We start from the raw sequence: 21,194 nt of genomic DNA, 5'->3' as shown, positions 1-21,194 counted from the left end.
AAATAAATGGTTCTTCATGACTCTGAAAACTGTTTCCTTGAAGATGGACTTTCTTTTAAATGTATACATTTTCACAGCAAGGTATTGTTTCTTATTTCCCCCCACTGCCTCTTTGTTTATGTTTAGACATCTATAAAATGTGGAATTATTATCCTTTAAAAGTTATTTTCAAGTGAAAAATAAATGCTGTTTTATGAAATTTTAATGAAGGTATGTATTTATTTGAAAACAACAATAAATTTAAGGGATAATATATATACAAATTAATAAACAAACACAAAGAATGGATAAAATGCATACTGACAAGCACCCAGACTGGTGATGTAAGAGGTAGTCAAATTAAATCGTTTGGTATTCAAATGAAATCTGTGACGGTAATCTTTGAAAGAATTGTTTAAAAAACTACAACTCCTGTAAGAGTCAAAAAGACCAGCCTTCTTTTACGACAGCAAAATTCTATTGGTTCGCGTCTGTTTGACTGACTCCCCTCTAGCCAATCAGCTGTCTTCTGGATGAACGGAATGTAGGGCCACTGATCGGCGTAATGCCAGCGCGAGAAAGTGCCACGACTCCACACAGACATCGACTGACTCCTCAAGCTGGGATAAGATTTTTTTTTTTTTAGTTAGTTTTTTTTTGCTGGCGTGGTGAAGGCATTTGGATTCGCGATAATCACTTCGGTTTAAACTCTTCCTGAAGTGATTCATCCAACAGAAATCTTCCGCGAGAAAAGGTGAGATTCAAAGCTTTTGTTATGGCGTTATTCATTAAAAGCTTTTCAGTAGCAATTAGCAGTAAACTTTGATCTCTCCCATTTATTTACTCCCCTCTTTAACTAGCTCGTAAGCCGAGTGGGTTGAAGACATCTTATTGTAACGTTAGTTACGTAGCGAATAGCATGAGTGTAATAAGTGGTTTCACATTTTGGCTTGGGTGATGCTCTGTTGTAGGCAGACAGTTAATACCAGCTTTCCTAGCAAAGAAAAATGTGCTTTAATGTCTGTGAGAATTATCCGAAATTTGTTTAAACATCATTTTGGTAGTTCATTCGCGTTCCAAGTAACTTACAGCTGTAGAGTTCACAAACTCTCAGCCTTGATTTCGTATTGTATGTAAATTGAACCGCTAACTTGCCTTATGAATAGAATACGGAACACATACTGTTTCATCTAGTGTGATTCAGCCTTTTAATTCAGTTTCATAGCAAATGTCGAGTCTCCCCCTTAATTTCCTATTGGCTCTTTAAATGGCTCCCAGTGAAGTCATTACAAATGAACCATATAATATATTTTTATTATAACATCTTTAAATGTGTAAGACAGGAATTACTGTCACCTGTCACATTTTACAGGCATGATCATTGAAATTTCAGAGAGAAAATTTCTTAATATAATATTGATCACGCGTTTTCATTCATTAGGTTTCCTGTATAATCTCTTTAATTGGCACCCAATCAAGTCATTATATATTACAACACAAGAAAACATTGTCAAAGGCTATGGAACAATAGAGCAGTTTATGCACAAATCTGTTTACAAAAAAAAAAACATAGCATTCCAATGTACAAGTTACATATGGCCTCTAAACCTCTGTATTGTGCTCCTAAAGGTGTCTAGATAGTTCTTGCTTCTAGCATATGGTGAGTTCACAGCTTTTTTAGCAATGTATTTGTGCTTTGGTGCACATTTGAAGTGTGAGATTGGAATGGTATGAATCCTATGGAAGCAGCAGATTATAGAAATTTGCAGACAGCAGCAAATGGTGGAATGGAAAACTCTGTTGGAAGAAGCTTTTCTTCAAAGTTTTTGTAGTAGAAGTTGAGGGTAGCACACTTGGACGTCTATACTTTTTTTGTTTTTTTGGGGTTGCATGGTACTCTTCTACCAAACGTAGTGTTTGCATATTGTATGGAAGAAGCTTTTCTTCAAAGTAAATAGTAGAAGTTGAGCACACTTGAGCATCTTTTCCTACTCAAGTTATGTTTTTTTAAGTGTAAAGTTTGGGATTTTCTTATCTCGAAGTCAACATTCAAAAGCCAACTTTAATGTCCTTAGTAAAAAAAAATGTAAGTAAAGCAATAAATATTTATTTGATAAAGATAATCTTAAGTTAAGAGGGGCTTTACTGGGATGTTCTTAAAGCTTTTGGTGCCACTCTTGAGGTAAAAATCCTTAAGGTGGAACTTTAAACTGGTGGAATATATATAAAAAATATTATTGAAATAAAAATGCACCAAACCTCACCCTTTTTGTCTTTTTTTAATCAGAAAGGAATCTAGCAGTCATGGACATCTATGATCCTCAGACCCTTGGAATTGTGGTATTTGGTGGCTTCATGGTGTTCTCGGCCATTGGGATTGCTTTGGTCTCAACATTTTCCATGAAGGAGACCTCGTATGAAGAAGCTATAGCCAAGCAGAGGAAGGAGCAGGGAAAGACCCTATCTAGACAACGATCAGATAAAAAGAAAAAGGACAAGGCAGCTGAGAAGAAAAATCGTGCAAAGAAAAAGGAAGATAAGCCCAATGGAAAGCTCCTGGACTCAGAGGCCAATCCTGAGGTTTCAGAAGTGCCAGCTAAGCCCAGTCCTTCAACTCCTCCAGGCCCAGAACAAGTTGCTGCACCTAAACTAGAAGTCCCAGCTCAGAAGTCTCCCCATCCCACCCCTTCTCACAAGCCCGCTTCACCTGCCCTGGCTCAGAAGTCAGCTCCACCTGCTCCAGCCCAGAAATCTGTTTCACCTACCCAAAAGTCTACTCCAGATCCTCCTTCCCAGAAATCCTCTCCAACTCCCTCTGCCCAGAAATCTGCCTCACCTCCTCCTACCCAGAAATCTTCACCTGCCCCAGCCCAAAAGTCTGCTACAGCTGCCCCTGCTCAGAAGTCTGCTTCAAATGCCCAGATTGCCCAGAAAGCCACTCCAACTGCCCCAGACCAGAAAGCCACTCCAACTGCCTCAGCCCAGAAAGCCGCTCCACCTTCCTCTGCCCAGAAATCTGCTCCACCGACCCCCTCACAAAAATCTGCGCAAACTCAAAAATCTGCTTCATCTGCCCCAACACAGAAATCCTCTCAACCTGCCCCATCTCAGAAGGCTGCTCCAACTGCCCCAACACAGAAATCCTCTCAACCTGCCCCATCCCAGATGTCTGCTCCAACTACCCCAACACAGAAATCCTCTCAACCTGCCCCATCTCAGAAGGCTGCTCCAACTGCCCCAACACAGAAATCCTCTCAACCTGCCCCATCCCAGAAGGCTGCTCCAACTGCCCCAACACAGAAATCCTCTCAACCTGCCCCATCTCAGAAGGCTGCTCCAACTGCCCCAACACAGAAATCCTCTCAACCTGCCCCATCCCAGAAGGCTGCTCCAACTGCCCCAACACAGAAATCCTCTCAACCTGCCCCATCTCAGAAGGCTGCTCCAACTGCCCAAACACAGAAATCCTCTCAACCTGCCCCATCACAAAAGTCTGCTTCAAATGACCCAACCCAGAAAGCTGCCTCACCATCCCCAGGCCAGAAGTCCTCTCCACCTGACCGAAAACCCAGTCCACCTGCCCCGGCCCCTTCGCAAAAAGCTGCTACAAGTACTACCCCTCCTTCATCCCATCCTGCTCCTGAAGATGCTCCACCTGCCCCATCTCCTAAGGATAAGAGGAAGAAGAAAGCCAAAGCAGAGCCTGCTTCAGCTGAGGTTCAGCCCAAATCTGTGGCTCCATTGGAGATGGTGACCAAAAAGGTTCCCGTCATGGCAGTGCCTCCAGTGGGTACTTCGAAAGCTGCTTCAGCAACTGCTGTGCCGGTCAAAGCAGAAGAGCCCAAACAAGAAGCTCCAGCCAAGAAGAAAGGAGGATCTAAGAAGAAGTCAGAGCCAGGTATGCTGTTATCACCACAAAACCACTTATATTAAGTGGATTCCTCCTCCTGTTTCTCTTTGCAACTGTACATTTTTAGACATTTCACTTAATTGGCATAATAATTAACAATAATATTATTATTATTAATAATAGTAGTTTTCAGTAGTAGTCAGTAAGATGCACTAAGACATCATCAAACCTTAGGAGTCGTAGTTTTTCTATTATTCTATTTCCTATTCCTTCAGCTTTCCATTCTTATCTTATTCTTTTGCTACATTGAAGGACTAACAGGTGCCCCTGAAAATGAATGCTTACATTTAAAATCTTTATGGGCGCTAAACTACAGATCAAAGACTCTTTAATGCTTTAACCTAGTTATTATATTAGGCTAACATTAATTTTGAATGATCATTTGCCATTTATTTTCATGTTTGTCTGATCCATGACAAATGATTGTTGTGCACTCTGCACACGTGGAGCTTGAATTTGAGTGCCAATCTTCCTCCATTCCTCCATTCTCTGTTTGTATGTATTATCTTTAATATCGTTATTATATATTAATAAAGATTAATATTTAAAATATGTTTTTATATATTTTATATTTATAAATACTTATTAACAATTTCATATTTATTTATTATATTGTATTTATATTTTTTAGTATATATATATATATATATATATATATATATATATATAAATTTTCCCTTACATTTATTTTACATTATCAGGAGAATGCAGAATGAATGAAGTGTAGCAGATGCTAATATTAGACCTGTAAACTGAAAAAATCCATTCCAAATGAATATATTGGATCCAGGTATGTCTTAAAGGAAGTATGGCCTCAGTGCAATAACAGGATACTTCTGATTGGTTTGCCAGACTCTTAAATACACAGAGATAAAACTGTTTTGCCTAGACCACACGGATGACATCTACATGTAATAAACTCCCAAGTGAAGCCTGGAAAACCTGAATTTATGATGTATGTTAAGTGGCTGACTCGTTCGTTTATATACTTGTCACTTTCTGATGTCATTCATCTAGCTCAAAGTACCGTCTGGATTGTTTCTTCTGACAAATAGTGCTGATGTGCTCCGTTTCCTTTGTGGGCGGGGTGTTAGAATAGCACTACTCCTTATTTGCTGATGTTGGCTCTGATTGGTTGCAGAGAGCTCCGAGTGGGTTTCTGTCTGAAGTGCTACTCGCAGGGGAATGGAGGCAGTGAGCTGCATTCTTCTGCTCTTGTGATGGTTTTCATGCATCATAGTTCATAGACTCTTAAAGGGGTCCTATTATGCTTTTTCACTTTTTAATTTTAGTCAGTGTGTAGTGTATATGTTTGGGCATTAAAAAGATCTAGAAAATTAAAAATCTCAAAGTCCACTCCAAAGGGAGATATTTAGTTTTTTTTAAATCCCTTTTCAAGAACTACAACAAACGGGTCGTTTGGACTACAGCGTTTGTTTTCCGTGCTTTGTGATATCACAAAGCAGCTCATTGGAATATAATTAAAAATAATTCCCGCCTACAGAAATTTGAATGGTTGGTGGGCTGGGGAAGGCGAGGTTGTGGTTAGAACGCTTGGTTGAGTGAGTGCATCAGACGAGACGACGGAGCGTATATGTTCCATACAAAGGGAATTTAAGTGTGCGAGACGTGAATTTAAATTGTATTTATTTACAGAGGTATATTATGTCCCACTTCACGCTTCTCTAGTAAGTTTCGTTTGTGTGTGAAGACGCTGCAGGCAGCGGCGCAGCGCAAATCTGTAAATGAATATTTCCGAAGTGAAGTAAACTTCAACAGATTTACCCCGCTCAGGGAGTAGGGAGCAATGGACACTGTGTAGGGACCATGTCAATCGCAACACAGTTCATGCACGGAGCTCACTTCTAACGAGACTGTGTTAACAAAGAGAGACGTGCAAAACATGCAGAGTGGGGGTACGCGAGGACTGGAATTGAAAACCGCTGGTCTAGAACAATTCTTACAAGTACAACACGACGTAGCTGGGCGCCGTGGACAGACGCAGAACAGCGCCGCCGGTGTGCCTACACTCATAGAAAATAATGTATTTGAATTTTAAAGACGTGGCGCGACGCTGTGCTTTTTTTTCACCTCCGTGCCCAAACGTCTTTGTTTGGGCTTCCGAAAGCGGATGATGTCAGGAAACAGTGGTTGCAATTTATTTTTTAACTCTGTCCCTGAGCATTATAACCCCAATTTGCTATTGTGTGCTGCGCATTTTACTGAGAACAGCTTCTACAACATGAGTGAGTAGTGACGGATTCGCCAAAAGCTTTTGTTGAAAGACGGAGCAAGGGGCGGGGCAGTACTGAAACACCGTCTAAGCTGTTCACCAATCACAACGCACTGGGACAGCTAACCAATCACAACACATTTAGTTTTTAGACAGGAAGACCTTCATCAAAGTCGGAACTAATCGAGCTGTTTGTGGCAGGCTGGGGAGAAAGGTATTTTAATAATGTAAATTATGTGAAAAATAATGCGTTTTCCGAACCACCAAGCCATGAGAGCATGTTCTAGTACACCCCCAAAACAAAATCAAGACTTTGTAAAAGAGCATAATAGGACCCCTTTAAGCACATGCAATAGTTTGAGTTTCATAAAATTCTCGTTTCGTATTCTGCTTTGTCCTTGATTCTTATGCTGTTATGCATAATTTTGACTTCACTTTATTCTTTGTGCCTTTCTTTCTCTTTTTTGCACACTGTGGAAAAACTACATATTGTCAAAATCTACTAGTCACAACACCACTATACGCAATACCACTAAAAAATCTAGATAAATTACTCAATCTAACTCATTAGTTAATCTGTTGCTGGAATAGGCAACCATTCAGTGTTGTTTTCATTAAGTGAAACTAATAATAAAAAACATTTACATTAATTGAAATAAAATACAATAAAAAAATTTAAAAAAATTATTTGACAGTGCAACATTTCTAATTTGTTTAGTTCAAGTTGTTGTAAAATTACTAAAACAAAAACTGAAATGACGATTTATCAAAACTAAATGGATAAAAACTAATAAAAATGACAGGCAAACAACTAAATTACTATAGCTAAGTAACATTGAAATCAAATGTAAAAATAAAAATTTATAAAATTAATAAATACTATAATATTAAATTATAATAAAATAACACTGATCATATTTGATTTTTTTTTCTTTAGTTCAAACATTTCTTTCTTCTTTTGAAATCCTTTTTTCACGCATATGTCCTTATACATTTTCCACTCACTGCTGATGAGGTATTGCTCTGCTTTGGCCATGGGAAAATTTGAGAGTTTGTGGCAGCACACAGGTGTGCTTCTGTGCACCCAGAATTCCTCTCCTCTTCACGAAGCACAGCCCTCTTGGCCCTGTTCAAACAATACTTTTGCCTCAGCTGCTCTATTAGGAGAGCACACAAAGGCCTTTAGTGACTGGACAATGGGAGTTTATCGCCAGTCCTGGGTGCCATCTCACCCTGGTGCCACACTGTACTCATTTCATGTTGGCACTGTAAATAACACAGCGAGTCAATAAAGAACTTTATAGTACATGCACACACCACTGTACAAGCATCCAGTTAATTGTATTGTACACATCATTTTCTGGAAGCTGCTTTTGCTTTGGTCTGTGTTTTATTTTATGACTGTGCTGTTCTGAACATGATTGGATGCTGGAGATCATGGTGTGGGTGTTTAGGGAATGTTTAGGAGTGTAATAAAATGATTTGGAAAATTTGCTCATAAACGCATTTAGTTTAGTGGACACCCTGCTGTGACCAGAGACTGATCTGCAGCAAAACACATCTTAGCTTTCTGATTTAGCATCCCTCAAATACAGAATGACACACTGGCACTCCAAAAGGATGTAACTGTGTTTTCTCAGTGTATAGCAGTTAACTCTGTGAGGTCTGTTATTTTTATTTTTTTTCTCAAGCATAATCTTAATAAATGAGCAGTTTTTTTGTTTCTTTCTCTATAGTGGTGGCTGCAGACCCCACAGACAGTCCACTGTTCCTGCCCTACAAGGCCTTGCTTTCCACGATGAGGAGTATGGTGTTCACTGAAGGAGAGGCCCAGCAACTCATTGAGATTCTGTCTGATAAGGCTGGCATTATTCAAGACACATGGCACAAGGTAAGGCCAACTTCCTAAAGTCGTTTTTTTTTGTTTCATATTTTTAAATGAGTGGTCTTTCACTTTCTATCACTTTATTTAAACTCAACCAGGAAGTTTGTCTAAATAGAGTTTCGTGCATGTTTATAGGCCACACAGAAGGGTGATCCGGTAGTTGTGCTGAAGAAACAGCTGGAAGAACGAGACAAGCAGCTGGCAGCCGAGCAGGAGGACTCAGCAGCTGTTAAAAGCAGACTGAGGGATTTGAGTAAAGTGAGGCTTGAAACACTCATGCCAGTCTAAAAAAAGAGTCGCATACAAATTAGGAAAAGTTTGATATGTGCACGCACATCAAGCCGTATAAGTACTCTGTTATTATAGACTCTATTAGGTGAAAAGTCAATATTTTGCTTTGGTCTGATGGAGATAGTGACAAGGTTTGAACCTACACTACCGTTCAGGGTTGGTAATGGCTGCCTAGTATTTTTGTGGAAATCTTGATACATATTTTTTCAGAAGTTCAAAAGAACATTTATTTGAAATATGTCTTTTGGAACATTATAAATGTTATAAATCAATTTTGATCAGTTTAATGAGTCCTAGCTGAATACAAGTAATCATTTCTTTTAAGCAAACAAATAAAAATAAAAAATCACATCAACGCCACACTTTTGAATGGTAGTGTACACAATTTTTTTCCAGCTCTACATAACCCATCAACTAGAAGCCACAAGTATTGTGATGACCAGTTTTCACGCCAGATCATGACCCGTGTATGATTTGTTTGCGTATAGGAGCTCTCTGTGGAGAAGTCAAAGGTGGCGTCTGTAGAGACCAGGCTGAGCTCTCAGCTGAGTAAGCGAGAGCAGGACATTATTGCCCTGCAAGCACGCATGCAGGCCAGTTATCAAGACCACCTTGCGGAGACTCAGCAGCTTAATGCCAAAGTAAGAGCTCAGCACAGATTCTTTGCCGTACACCTGCAGGTAGCAAGACTCTCTAAAAAGTCACATGATTACAAGGATGTCTACCAAAATATTTATTTAGTAGGACAGAAAATTAAAATATTAATCGCATGGTAATTTGTACATTTAACATGATTAATCTCATATTATGAGCTGGATTAAGTGGGACCATAATGGAATATTTTTCTTCCAAAATATGCATTTATTTGTTATAGATTGTAACATAGATGGTGGTTTTCTCGTTAACATTAGGTATAATGTCAAAGTAAGTAAATGCATTAAATTTAACAGGATTAGATGCCTTTAATTAATCACATTAGTGAACTTTGGCAGCCCTAATATTTACGTGACGTGCCTAAGCCCTTTCTGCTCCTTCTTAGATTTTGGCTCTCCAGGACCAGCTGGAGAAAGGCCCTAATGCTCAGCTGGCCCGTCTACAGCAGGAGAACTCTATCCTCAGAGATGCGCTTAACCAAGCCACCAGTCAGACAGAGAGCAAGTATGAACCTACAGCTCCTGCTGAACCCAATCATGTCTTGCTTGCTTAATTCATCTGTTTCACAATATGAGATTGCAACAGACTAACTAGCGTGACATATCAAATATAGTAACCACGCAGCTGTCAAAAGGTCTTCATGTGGGTTGTTGATAATTGCAGCTAGTTATGATGACAACTCAGAATACTGAAAAATTTACTTTTTACTTGCGTTTAAAATGTTATTTTAAACTTGCATATTCCTGATCTTTTCAGCATGATTCATATATATATAATTTATTATTCATATATTTTTTTCATGTCACATTCCTTCAAACTGCTGGCACCTTTCTGATACATAACATCCACTTTTCATGATCCAAACAATACCAGATTGAATTTCATTTGGAGATGTCAGATTACCATAGCATGTTGCAAATGATGTTTAATGTTGACTTTAATTCTACGCTGTGGTGTCCAGAATAGTAATGATTTTTTATCCATTAGACAAAATGCTGAATTGGCCAAACTGCATCAGGACTGCGTTCGACTGAATAAGGAACTGGTGGAGAAGAACGAGGCCTTGCAGGCTGATGAACAGCTCAGGAAAAATCTGGAATCTAAAGCTGCCACAGCTGAGAAACAACTGACCCAGTTGCAGGTCAGTTACCCACCTTTCTAAAACCATTCTTTGCACCACAGACGCCAATCATTCCTGTTGTTTCGTTTGCTGAGTTGTAGTTAGTTTTGTGATGCCTCTTTCATAAGAGTTCAAAATGCCACTCTAATTCTAATAAAACATCTCCCAGCATGAGCACCAGCCTCATTAGAGCTTTCTGCTACCTCTCGCGGGGCTGTTTAGCCTTGCACATCCGCAGGTCGGCAAGTTTAGTTTCTTGCAATCTGTGTGTGTATTTAAGAAGCTTGATTAGGCTTGCTGGTAAAGCTGAGACTCTGACCCCCCAGTGCTAGTGCCTCTGCTAATGGGATTGTCCACATGCTGGCAGAACATTTGATTGCCAGTTTGATCGCTCAGCAGTGCTCTGTGTGTTGGTACATGGTCCGCGCTACAGGGAAGCGCTTCTTCGAGCGATCTGGAATGTGAGCCTGCTTGAGCTTTAGCATCTCTTCGCTAATCCGCTGCTACAAACCATAAGACCACTGAATAAAATGCAGCCCTGTGTGTTGAAGTGTGTCCTGAGCCCATTTTAAGCATCTAGACAGTGTACTGGCTTAGGAGAGACATGGGTAATGTCTGGAGAGTGAGAGTCATTGATCTAAATATAATTTTTTTGTGTAGAGTAACCTTATGAGAATTATTTTTTTTTTTTAAGTTTTGATATAACCTCCGAGTAGCCGAACACAGAGAGAATCGATGTTCCTATGTTACATTAGAACCCAGTTAGAAATGTGTGTAAATAACCATTTGGACATACAGACAAACCTAAAAATAACCTAAAAATTATTCAGACACCATATATAATTTTTTATATTTTTTTTACTTGTGGGTGCAGGAAACTATAGTTAATTTGAGGATAGCAAAATAACTGTGACATTATACCCAAAAATTCTTCATACAGTGGACTACCAGTAAAACTGATAAAAATTTGGGACCAAAAATTATTCAGACACTTTGATCTGACCATATTTTCTTAAGTGTTATCTTACATTATCAAGATGAATTTGTTCTGACACAAATAACTCTGAGCTCTTGTCATATTTTATTACCATTTTCTAAACTGTAATAATGTGTGAAATGTTGAAGGCGTCTGAATAAATTTTGGTTTGACTGTAAAATAAATGTAATTTACATTGCCTCCCTCCAAAAAAGTAATTGAACACAAAACTGTTTGAATGTTGTTTATCACATCAGAACATAAAATCGTCGTTACTGTTTTTAAGTTTTTTTAATGGTAGGTACATATTTGACATTTTATCAGTTCTTGCTTTTCCTAGGTATCGAACCCATGACCTTGGTGTTGTTAGCGTTGTACTCAACTGTTTGAGTTGTATGACCAAATCTGAACTGTGTTTTCTGTTTTCATGCTTTGTCCCCTGTAGGGGAACTGGGAGAGCAGTGAACAGGCTCTGCAGAAGCGTCTGGAGGACGTGAGTGAGGAGCTCAGACAGACCCAGAGCTCCAGAAACAGCCTTCAGACACAGCTTGAACAAGCTCAGAAAGATGCCACTGCTCTAGCAGGTCAGCAGCTCCCACTTGGTTCTTAAGCAAGGAAGCAGACTGTAGAACCACAAGATGGATTCCATAAGATTTAGTCTGCTTTAAAAACATATCTTTATAACTGAAAAATAGGTTAGATCAGAGCTGCAAATCCTGCAAGGTATAATGCTTGCAGTATCCATAATGTGTCCTTTAACAAAATGCTTAACATCAGATTTCTTGTGTACTATGTTGCTTTGGACAAAAGTATCAGCGAAATTATGAATTAGTAATTAGAAATAAGTGTTCTCTTCCTAACTGCACTGTTTCAGAGGCTCAAGCTCGTGTGGCCAGTATGGAGGTGGAAATGATAGAGCAGACCAGACAGTTAGAGAGTCTGCAGAGCCTGCTGGAGGCGAGCCAGAACAAAGAACAAAACCACAATTCAGAGGTGACGCTCCACTTTCTATGTCCCAATACATATGTCTTTGTCACTGTATAATAAATGATAGTGATATTATATGTTATGTGTGTAACCTCATATAAATAAATGTCTGTTACACTTTTTTACAGTGTCCGTGTTGCAGTGTAATTGTACATTTTACATACCGAGTATTATTAATTAATAACATGTACTTACTGTAGGGTTAAGATTAGTGTTTGGTTTAGTTAGTTGCATGTAATTATTTATAATTTAATGTTATTACTATAGCAAGTACATATAACGTATAACAAGGACACTGTAAAATGAAGTGTTACCAAAATCTTAAAATGATTTGTAGTTAAGGTGTCAAATTGAATAAATGGGTTAAAGTTTGTTCAACATTATGCAATATATGGTTGAGCAGTAATTTCATAAGCATTTGCATGTTTAATATTTACAGGCTTTGATGGCTGAACTGGAGCAAGCAAAGAGCAGGTAAGATAAAAGGCCATATTTGCTTGAGATGCAAAAATTGCATAAGATAAGACTTGTTTTCAGATGACAATGAAATGTTTATTTTTTCTTCAGTGACAAATCTTCTTGTGTTTGCACAGCAGTCACACAATTTTAGTACAGTTCAACCCCAATAAAAACATTAATAGATTTTCATCAGCTTTACATCTAACATTTGTTGAAAATGAATTCATATTGTTTGTTTAATCTCTAGCCTGAAGGAGAAAGAAGAGGAGCTGATCCAACTCAAAAACATCATTGCCACTCAGGTGAAGCCGAACATACTGCTTTTTAGACATTTTCAGCTCATCTTTCAGTAAATTTGACTTTTAATGTGTTCCCTTATTTGAACCAATCACATGTCTTCTTCAGGTGGATAACACAACAGAGGTGCAGCAATTGCAGCACAGGTATTTTCTGCTGCTTCACTAATACAGTTCAGTAGTTCTTAGTTGATTTGAATGATTTGAATCTGTTTATTTTATCTTTTCCTTTGAATTTAAGCATAAAAGAAAAGGATGACCAAATAGCAACTCTTCAGGGAGAGCTCCAACAGGTTAAAGAAAAAGGTTCAGACCTCACCAAAGTAAGTTTATCATATGCAAACCTTTACACCTCAATAATTCAATTTAGACTTAACCATTCATGCCATTTTTAAAAAATTATTTATAGCTTGAAAACACAGAAATGCTGGAACAGCTACAAAACAGGTATACATCATTTGTGATCCAAACAACAGCTTCAAATTCATGTTTTTTTTCACATTCTTTTATTAAGATTTAATGCCGTCTGTTCTCTTTTTCCTGTTCCTGTAGTTTGAAAGAAAAGGAGTCTCTGGTGGCTTTGTTTGAAGAAGAGATGAGGCACTGTAAAGAACAGTATGACACTAAAGTAAGTGAGACTTTGTTGTTATTATTATATTAGTACTTTTGACTTTTAAAGCTAAAGTGTATCATTTGTTAGTTTAAAAAATGCACCGATTTCTAATAATGCACTCTTCATTTACAGCTGGCAGACAGCTGGAGAGCTCCAACAGGTTAAAGAAAAAGGTTCAGACCTCACCAAAGTAAGTTTATCATATGCAAACCTTTACACCTCAATAATTCAATTTAGACTTAACCATTCATGCCATTTTTAAAAAATTATTTATAGCTTGAAAACACAGAAATGCTGGAACAGCTACAAAACAGGTATACATCATTTGTGATCCAAACAACAGCTTCAAATTCATGTTTTTTTTCACATTCTTTTATTAAGATTTAATGCCGTCTGTTCTCTTTTTCCTGTTCCTGTAGTTTGAAAGAAAAGGAGTCTCTGGTGGCTTTGTTTGAAGAAGAGATGAGGCACTGTAAAGAACAGTATGACACTAAAGTAAGTGAGACTTTGTTGTTATTATTATATTAGTACTTTTGACTTTTAAAGCTAAAGTGTATCATTTGTTATTTGTTATTTGATTTCTAATAATGCACTCTTCATTTACAGCTGGCAGATAGCACAGCCAAACTGGAGTCACTACATAAAAGGTACATATTCAGTCCAACTGAATGCCACTGCATGTTTATGTTCCTGTCAGCCACCCACATTAACACCATTTTGTGATCAGTGTCTTCCACAAAAAATGAGTTTTTTAAAATAATGTTTTTCAGTATAACTGAAAAAGAGAGCCTAGTGACATCACTACAACAGGAAGTGCAGCAGCTCAAGGATCTAAATCAGTCACATGGCAAGAGTTACGTAAGTAGCCAAGGCTATTGTGGACGTGCTCGTCTTTATCTTGCATGTACACAGAGATTCATAAAAATATGCGTAGGCACACATCTTATCTCATCATGTCAGCTGGGTATATGGTCTTGCTGTATAAAGCAGATTGTTGCAGTGCCCTTCCATTTCTATTTCAGAAGTCTTGACTTTTAAATTACCATATAGGTTTTTCTGTGTAAACTGTACTACTGGTATTAAAAATGGTGACACAGATAAATGAAGTGTTAAGGGTCATCATTTTACTCAACAGTTTTAATTTGAATGAAACCTCAAATTATTTATGTTTCATATTATTTCACTATTTAAAATGTTATTTTGGTTTAGACCGTATTTAGTTGTGCTAAGTGTGCTTTTTTTGTTGTTGAATTTCAGTGCATAGATTTGAATTTTTGTTGTTTGTAGCGGTTTTAATGTAAATATCGTATTCAGTTGTCACTGAGCGTTTAATTTTGTTACAGGAAAGTTTGAAGGATATGCTTAAATCTGTCCAGGCTGAGACCAAAGAAGTTCTTCACTCTCTTTTCCCACACATCAACATAGAGACAGCACAGGTGTCTAGGATTTCAGTTTTCTCATGCTTTTTATTTCTCAGTTTTGTTTTTGGATCCACTTGTAATATTGCACATAACATAAATATATTTATTACATATTGTAACGCATAACATCAGTCCCTCTATACATACAGTACCATTCAAAAGTTTGTTCTGCATTTATTTGATCAAAATGACAGTAAAAACAGTAATAATGTGAAATAGATTACTATTTAAAATAACTGTTTTCTATATTAATATTTTTAGATTTTAATGTATTCCTGTGATGACAACGCTGCATTTTCAGTATGCATTACTCCAGTCTTCAGTGTGACATGGTCCTTCAGAAATTATTCTAATATGATGACTTTGGTGCTCAAGAAATATTTTATTATTGCTATTATTATTAGTGTATATAAAAGTATTCATTTCTTTAAAACAAAAAGATCTTGGTGACCCCAAACCTTTTAATGGTAATGTACTTGATGCACTTCTATTCACATCCTTGATTTTTAGCTAATCCTGAGTCTCTTGTTCTCATCTTTCAGACCAATTGGCTTCAGGACTTTGCTGTGAATGCACAAGAGGTGCTAAATCAAAAGCAACAGAGCCAAGAATCCCAGCAGAGCACAGAGATGGTGGTAAGTGTGCTGCAGGTCGTAGCCTTGTGCTATTATCATCTTAAAGTGGTTCTTTGTTGCCCCCTAGTGGGAATGTAAGACATATTTGTAGATACTACAATGCTGTTTTTATTATTAGGAGATAATGGGGAAACTACAGGCAGCCCAGGAGATTCAGTGCACACTACAGTCTGAGTGTGAGCAGTACAGGAGTGTACTGGCTGAGACGGTGAGATTATACACCAAGAATCTGTTTCAGCAATGCCTTAATGAGAATTGGATCAAGCTGAATTTGTTTCCTGATGTTCTATAGGAGGGGATGCTGAAAACACTTCAGAAGAGTGTAGAGGAGGAGGAGAGGGTGTGGAGGACCCAGATAATGGAGTCGGAGGAGAAACTGAGGATGGTAGGTCAATACACTGTTAACACACACACGCGTATAATTCTACAGACACAGTGTAAGCACAATAATTTAGAAAAAGAGTTTATTATATTTCCTTTGATTATAGAAAATGCTATTTTTGGTTATAATTGTATTGAAGTTTTCATGGGCAAGCTGTGTTTATAGAAAATCTTCATAATGTTTCGGGGGAATTTGGTAGATCATTCCACCACCAAGGAGGACAGCGAGTGTGAAAGCTTCAGTCTGTCAATTTATGTTTTTCATAGGCACTCAAAAAGGTGCAGGAATTAGAAGAGACAACAGAGAGCTTGAGAGCGGACTGCCTGAGGACCCAACAGGTATAGATTTCACCTGTGGAAATGAATTTTTGCACTGTATGACACTGTAGGAATACAAAAGATGAGTATTACAGAGTGCAAAAAAAGTATCAGGCTGTACCCTGAAAATGTCCTGTCTAAAATATCCAACACGTTCCTATACAAATAAAGGTGTGTGTTTGAATAGTTAATAATGAAATATTTCATATTAGGACTCAACTAATGCATTCTCATTCATTATTTATTTTACATTCAAATGACTTTTCTCCAATGAGCAACATTTAACCATTTATATACAGGGTCCTCATGGGTCCTTAAATCATCATATGCCTTCAGTCCAAATTTAAGGTCATCTTTATATCTTAAATGGTATAACAGATGTCCTAATATCACTTTAAGATGATAAAATCCTAAATTTGGGAACGGAAATAAAGGAATTGTGATGCAGCCTTTTAAATGTTATGTTATGATTTAATTAAATGTGAGTGCTTATGCTCTACTATTGATGATTGATGGCAGTATACTTTATGGTTTAAGGATGCATACTTATCTCCCTCATCTGTTTGAATGAGCAGCTGGAAGCAAAATGGGCTTGTTTATATTTTAAAGTCCAACATTATTCATAAAATCTGTTTTTTTTTCTTCTTATGATTGGTATTTTGGTAACAGAATGAACTATATCTGGCATTTAATTCAGTGTAAACTCTTGTAGCTTCTCTCCGGGCCAGCTTTTTTGACGGATTCAGTATATAGATTTTCCTAGTATTGTCACAATAATTAGTTTGTGTTTCTTTAAACACATCATTGTATTGGAAAAATTGAATATCACTAATTTTTATAATATATTGGTACATAAACTTCTATCAATACATATAGAATAAAACTTGTCTCGAGTATTTTAAATTTGTTACTCTGTTTTGCTTCTAAGCAGTTTTAAGTCCCTGTTGAATGTGTGTCCCAGCTTATTTAATTAAGTACAAGAGATAAATGATGGGGAAACAATACTGGGATACATGATTTATTTTGAGATTTTATCGGTTTGTTCTGTATGGACATATACAGTATTGTATTTTATTTATATATTTAGTTTTTTGGACTTTAAAACCCTGCAGACATACTGGTTCATGCTACCTTAGTAGTAAGAAACCTAAGTATATATACAGAAGTACATTTTAAGAGCACTCAGTATTCCTCATTCTCTTACCTGAAATTCTCATTCAGTCTGTATCCTTAATCTGTCCATTTTTTCTTGGAAAAATTGAATATCACTAATTTTTATAATATATTGGTACATAAACTTCTATCAATACATATAGAATAAAACTTGTCTCGAGTATTTTAAATTTGTTACTCTGTTTTGCTTCTAAGCAGTTTTAAGTCCCTGTTGAATGTGTGTCCCAGCTTATTTAATTAAGTACAAGAGATAAATGATGGGGAAACAATACTGGGATACATGATTTATTTTGAGATTTTATCGGTTTGTTCTGTATGGACATATACAGTATTGTATTTTATTTATGTTTTTTGGACTTTAAAACCCTGCAGACATACTGGTTCATGCTACCTTAGTAGTAAGAAACCTAAGTATATATACAGAAGTACATTTTAAGAGCACTCAGTATTCCTCATTCTCTTACCTGAAATTCTCATTCAGTCTGTATCCTTAATCTGTCCATTTTTTTCCCCCGTGTGTAGCTGGAGGAGAACGTGATGTTGCTTGAGGCCCAGTTTGAGAAACGGCTCCAGTCAGCGTCCACTGACAGCCAGAGTCAATCTGAAGAGATAACACACGTGAGCGCACACTCCTGCCTTAATGCTGATTCACTAAAGCACAGTATGAGATGCAAGAGCAAAACAAAGCCAACTTAGTCAGTCATTCAACGCATTTGATCTATTTTAAATAATGGTTTTGTCTTTGTGAAGAGGTTGATTGACAAGCATCGTTTAATATTAAGATCTGATGTGGTTGTGAGAAGATCTTGAGATCTAGCCCTGCTCTGCCACTTAACAGTTCATTTTGTTTGTTTTCAGTTGAAGCATGTTTTAGCAGAATCAGAAAGACAGTTGAGTGTGGCCCAGCAGGAGATACAGACGCAGAGGGAGGAGCTTTCACAGGTTGGTTTCCCTTGAAGTCCAAAGCATTTGCTAAAGGTTTACACCTATTATTCTTTGTTTACCCACAATCATGTGGCAAACAGGAGGTTTTGCCCAGGAAAAACACAGAAGTTGGTTTTGTTGAGTGACAGCCTTTATTTCCAGGTCGGGCAGCAACTGAGTGACGTGACAAAGCGAGCTCAGGGAGTGGCAGAGAACGGGCAGCCTGAGGCGGAGGAGTGTCAGGTTAGGGTGCGACATAGAAAGGCACCCTGCACCTCACTTGGCAGTATTAGATAGATTTTTCAGTACTAACTGTGGTTCGGTCTCAAAACCTAGCAATGCCTATACAAGAAGTCTTCCAAAAATGGTTGACTGGAATACTGCCTATTTTGCGTATTATGTTATGAGACACAGTCTGTATCAATCACCAAATATCCATAGAAATGTCAAATCATATTTATTTACGTATTGGGATGATTTGACCCTATATAAGAGGCTATATTATGGGCCATATGTATGTTTTTCTCCCTATCCAGTACTGCCAAAGAGGGGATGTTTTACTCATAATTCTAACAATTCATATTTCAGCATTTTGTTTCAGCAGCTTCTGTTAACCCAGGCGCCTGTTTTAACCTCAGAATATCTGCACTCTTGGGTTCTTTCTGTCACACTCACCTTTTTTAACCACTAACATTTGTCTTTTGCATTTGAAACTCATACTTCAATGAAGATCCTACTTTTTTTTTTTTTGAGGATTTTATGCTTGTTTTCACTCTCATTTCCTGAATACATTGTGCACTAATGCAGCTCTTGTGTCAGCTGCCATGGAAAGGCTTTGCAGTAGTTCATGGATTAGCTACTATAACTTATCTACTTATGTGGTATTGTTGGTTTGGTCAGGTCCAGGCTCAGCTGGAACAGACATTGGAGAAACTGCAGGGTGAACGGACTCTAAACCAGCAGCTCTCTGCAGAAGTGGAGCAGGTACAGTGGTGTCCAAGACCTTGTGTTTCTTCTTGATTTCTAAAAACCTGTTAATCATTAAACTCATTATTCCATATTTTATAGGCTCAGGAGGCCCTCAAAAAACAGCTTCAGAGCCATCTAGAGCAGATGAAGTCAGCTGAAGACACTGCAGCCATGGAGGATGTTGTTGAGCTGAAGGTACTTTGCACATCGAATAGCTGATAAACCAGTATTGTGTGTGGTTTTTTTCCCCCTGCTATTTTTTAAAAGTGTTCCATGCCATGTGGGACTGGATGAAAAAGGACAGGCAGTTAAAGCTGCTAAGAAATTACTTCAGCTGGGAATGACAGAATGTCAATTTGTCAAATACCAACATGTGATGTTGGTACTGATTTATATATTTCTAAAAAGTGGTTAATGGATTGAATGTATCCATAGCAAATTATATGAATAAGTGAATAAAAGTATATTTTCCCAGGAGAAACTTTAAAAACGTCCATTAATGTACTTTGAGGAAAAACATTTCCTAGTACCAATTTTACAGTCAAAGAAGACTTACAAAAAGCACATAAAGGCAATTCTTCTCCTTTCAAGAAATATACATGGATAAGCCTAAGTCCTGTGTGACCAGTTCTACATCTTGTAAATACAGTTTGGACATTTCTAGTTTTAAACTAAAACCAATGCATTTTAATTTATTTGGCCATGAAAATAGCCTTAGATGTTGACATAGCAATAAAAAATAAGCACTATTATGGCTTTGTCCATGCATTCTGGAAGAGCTTTATCTAAAATGTTTCTTGTTTAACTGTTAAAATTGGGTTTCTATGTAAATCCCTAATGCTCATGACTTGGTTTTTTAGGAGTGTCTAGAGAAGGAGCGAAAGATGACCAAAGATTTGGGCCAGGCGGCCACCAAACTCCAACAGCTGCTGAGAAACAGTCAGGACCAACTGGCCAAAGAGAAAGAGAACGTCAGGACACTGCAGGATCAATTGCGAGACAAGGTAAAAACATACATATTTATAAATGTTTATAGGACAAATAGCTGCATGCCTATGTTAACGTTGTTTATGTTCTTGATTTCCAGGAGGGAGATGGAGAGCTGAAGCAAGGCACTTCTGTTTGAGGTGTAAAACAAAAAACTTGCCAAAAATTGCCTTAAGATGACCAAAATGAAGCATTCCGAAATTAGTTTTCTTCCTTTTTTTTTTTTTGAGCGTACTGTATTCTTGGGAGAAATTGTTTGAAGACTTTTGGGGAAATCTAACTCATGCAAACATTTTATTTCAGAGATGTGCTGGAACTATTTTCACTTTACATTCCATCTGAAACCTTCTGGCTATGTCAGAAAATATTCCTCAACTGCCTTATATATTCTTAGTCTTCCCGCACCTCTCCTCCTGATGTCAGTGTTAAAAGGGAAACCGCATGTACGTTATGTGTACATCAACTAGTGCAATTAATTTCTTGTAAGTGAATGAGTATGCATAATTGTATGGTACATGGGTACAGCATTTGGAATGGCCTCTCTAGCTGGCTTCAACACCACTGTATTAAGTTTGATAATAAATAATAAATGGCAACCTAGCTTTATTTTACTGTCATTTTTCTTTTTTTATTTAAAGAAATGGTTCACCCAAAAATGAAAATTTGCTGCAAATTTACTCACCCTCAGGCCATCCAAGATGTAGATGAGTTTGTTTCTTCATCAGAACAGATTTGTAGAAATGTAGTATTATACCACTTACTCACCAATTGATCCTCTGCACTGAATGTGTGTCGTAAGAACGAGAGACCAAACAGCTGATATAAATCAATTTGTTGATTTAACTTTAAACCATTGCCTCTGGCCAAAATACCAGTCAATCCATAATAAAGCTTTCTCCAGTAACTAAAAGTCAATCCCCTGTTGTCTCTGCAGAGGATTCATTGGTGAGCAAGTGATGTAATGTTAAATTTCTCCAAATCTG

The 21,194-nt window shown here is 37.5% G+C and overlaps 1 protein-coding gene across 4 annotated transcripts; it reads left to right on the top strand.

Annotated features, from left to right (window-relative positions):
- Positions 1-536: 536 nt before the first annotated feature.
- LOC107585504 (ribosome-binding protein 1-like) lies at positions 537-20,811 on the top strand. 4 transcript variants are annotated; one of them, XM_016272544.1, is made up of 30 exons: positions 537-733; positions 2,267-3,065; positions 3,174-3,877; positions 7,859-8,013; positions 8,143-8,265; positions 8,787-8,939; positions 9,338-9,456; positions 9,940-10,093; positions 11,494-11,632; positions 11,923-12,041; positions 12,475-12,509; positions 12,742-12,796; positions 12,900-12,937; positions 13,032-13,113; positions 13,200-13,237; positions 13,343-13,418; positions 14,010-14,050; positions 14,174-14,261; positions 14,747-14,839; positions 15,367-15,459; positions 15,578-15,667; positions 15,752-15,844; positions 16,108-16,179; positions 17,854-17,949; positions 18,190-18,273; positions 18,418-18,498; positions 19,156-19,239; positions 19,324-19,419; positions 20,085-20,228; positions 20,312-20,811. In XM_016272544.1, exons 2-30 carry the CDS (start codon positions 2,284-2,286, stop codon positions 20,348-20,350), a joined length of 3,966 nt encoding a protein of 1,321 aa, XP_016128030.1. In that variant the 5' UTR covers positions 537-733; positions 2,267-2,283; the 3' UTR covers positions 20,351-20,811. The 4 variants fall into 4 exon arrangements, with proteins under 4 accessions (XP_016128030.1, XP_016128028.1, XP_016128032.1 ...); XM_016272542.1 differs by having other exon boundaries at positions 2,267-3,877; XM_016272546.1 differs by lacking the exon at positions 8,787-8,939 and having other exon boundaries at positions 2,267-3,877.
- Positions 20,812-21,194: the final 383 nt, after the last annotated feature.

Source organism: Sinocyclocheilus grahami, unplaced genomic scaffold (assembly GCF_001515645.1).
Source record: "Sinocyclocheilus grahami isolate Dianchi unplaced genomic scaffold, SAMN03320097.WGS_v1.1 scaffold71.1, whole genome shotgun sequence".
In the NCBI taxonomy this organism is placed as follows: Eukaryota; Metazoa; Chordata; class Actinopteri; order Cypriniformes; family Cyprinidae; genus Sinocyclocheilus; species Sinocyclocheilus grahami.
This window is presented reverse-complemented; position numbering and strand designations above follow the sequence as displayed.

Bases quoted from the DNA above. Each gene is read 5' to 3' on its own strand.
- LOC107585504 (XM_016272542.1), top strand. From the start codon at position 2,284: ATGGACATCTATGATCCTCAGACCCTTGGAATTGTGGTATTTGGTGGC. The intron at 8,266-8,786 runs GTGAGGCTTGAA...GTTTGCGTATAG, and splicing joins GACTGAGGGATTTGAGTAAA to GAGCTCTCTGTGGAGAAGTC. The intron at 16,180-17,853 runs GTATAGATTTCA...CCCCGTGTGTAG, and splicing joins ACTGCCTGAGGACCCAACAG to CTGGAGGAGAACGTGATGTT.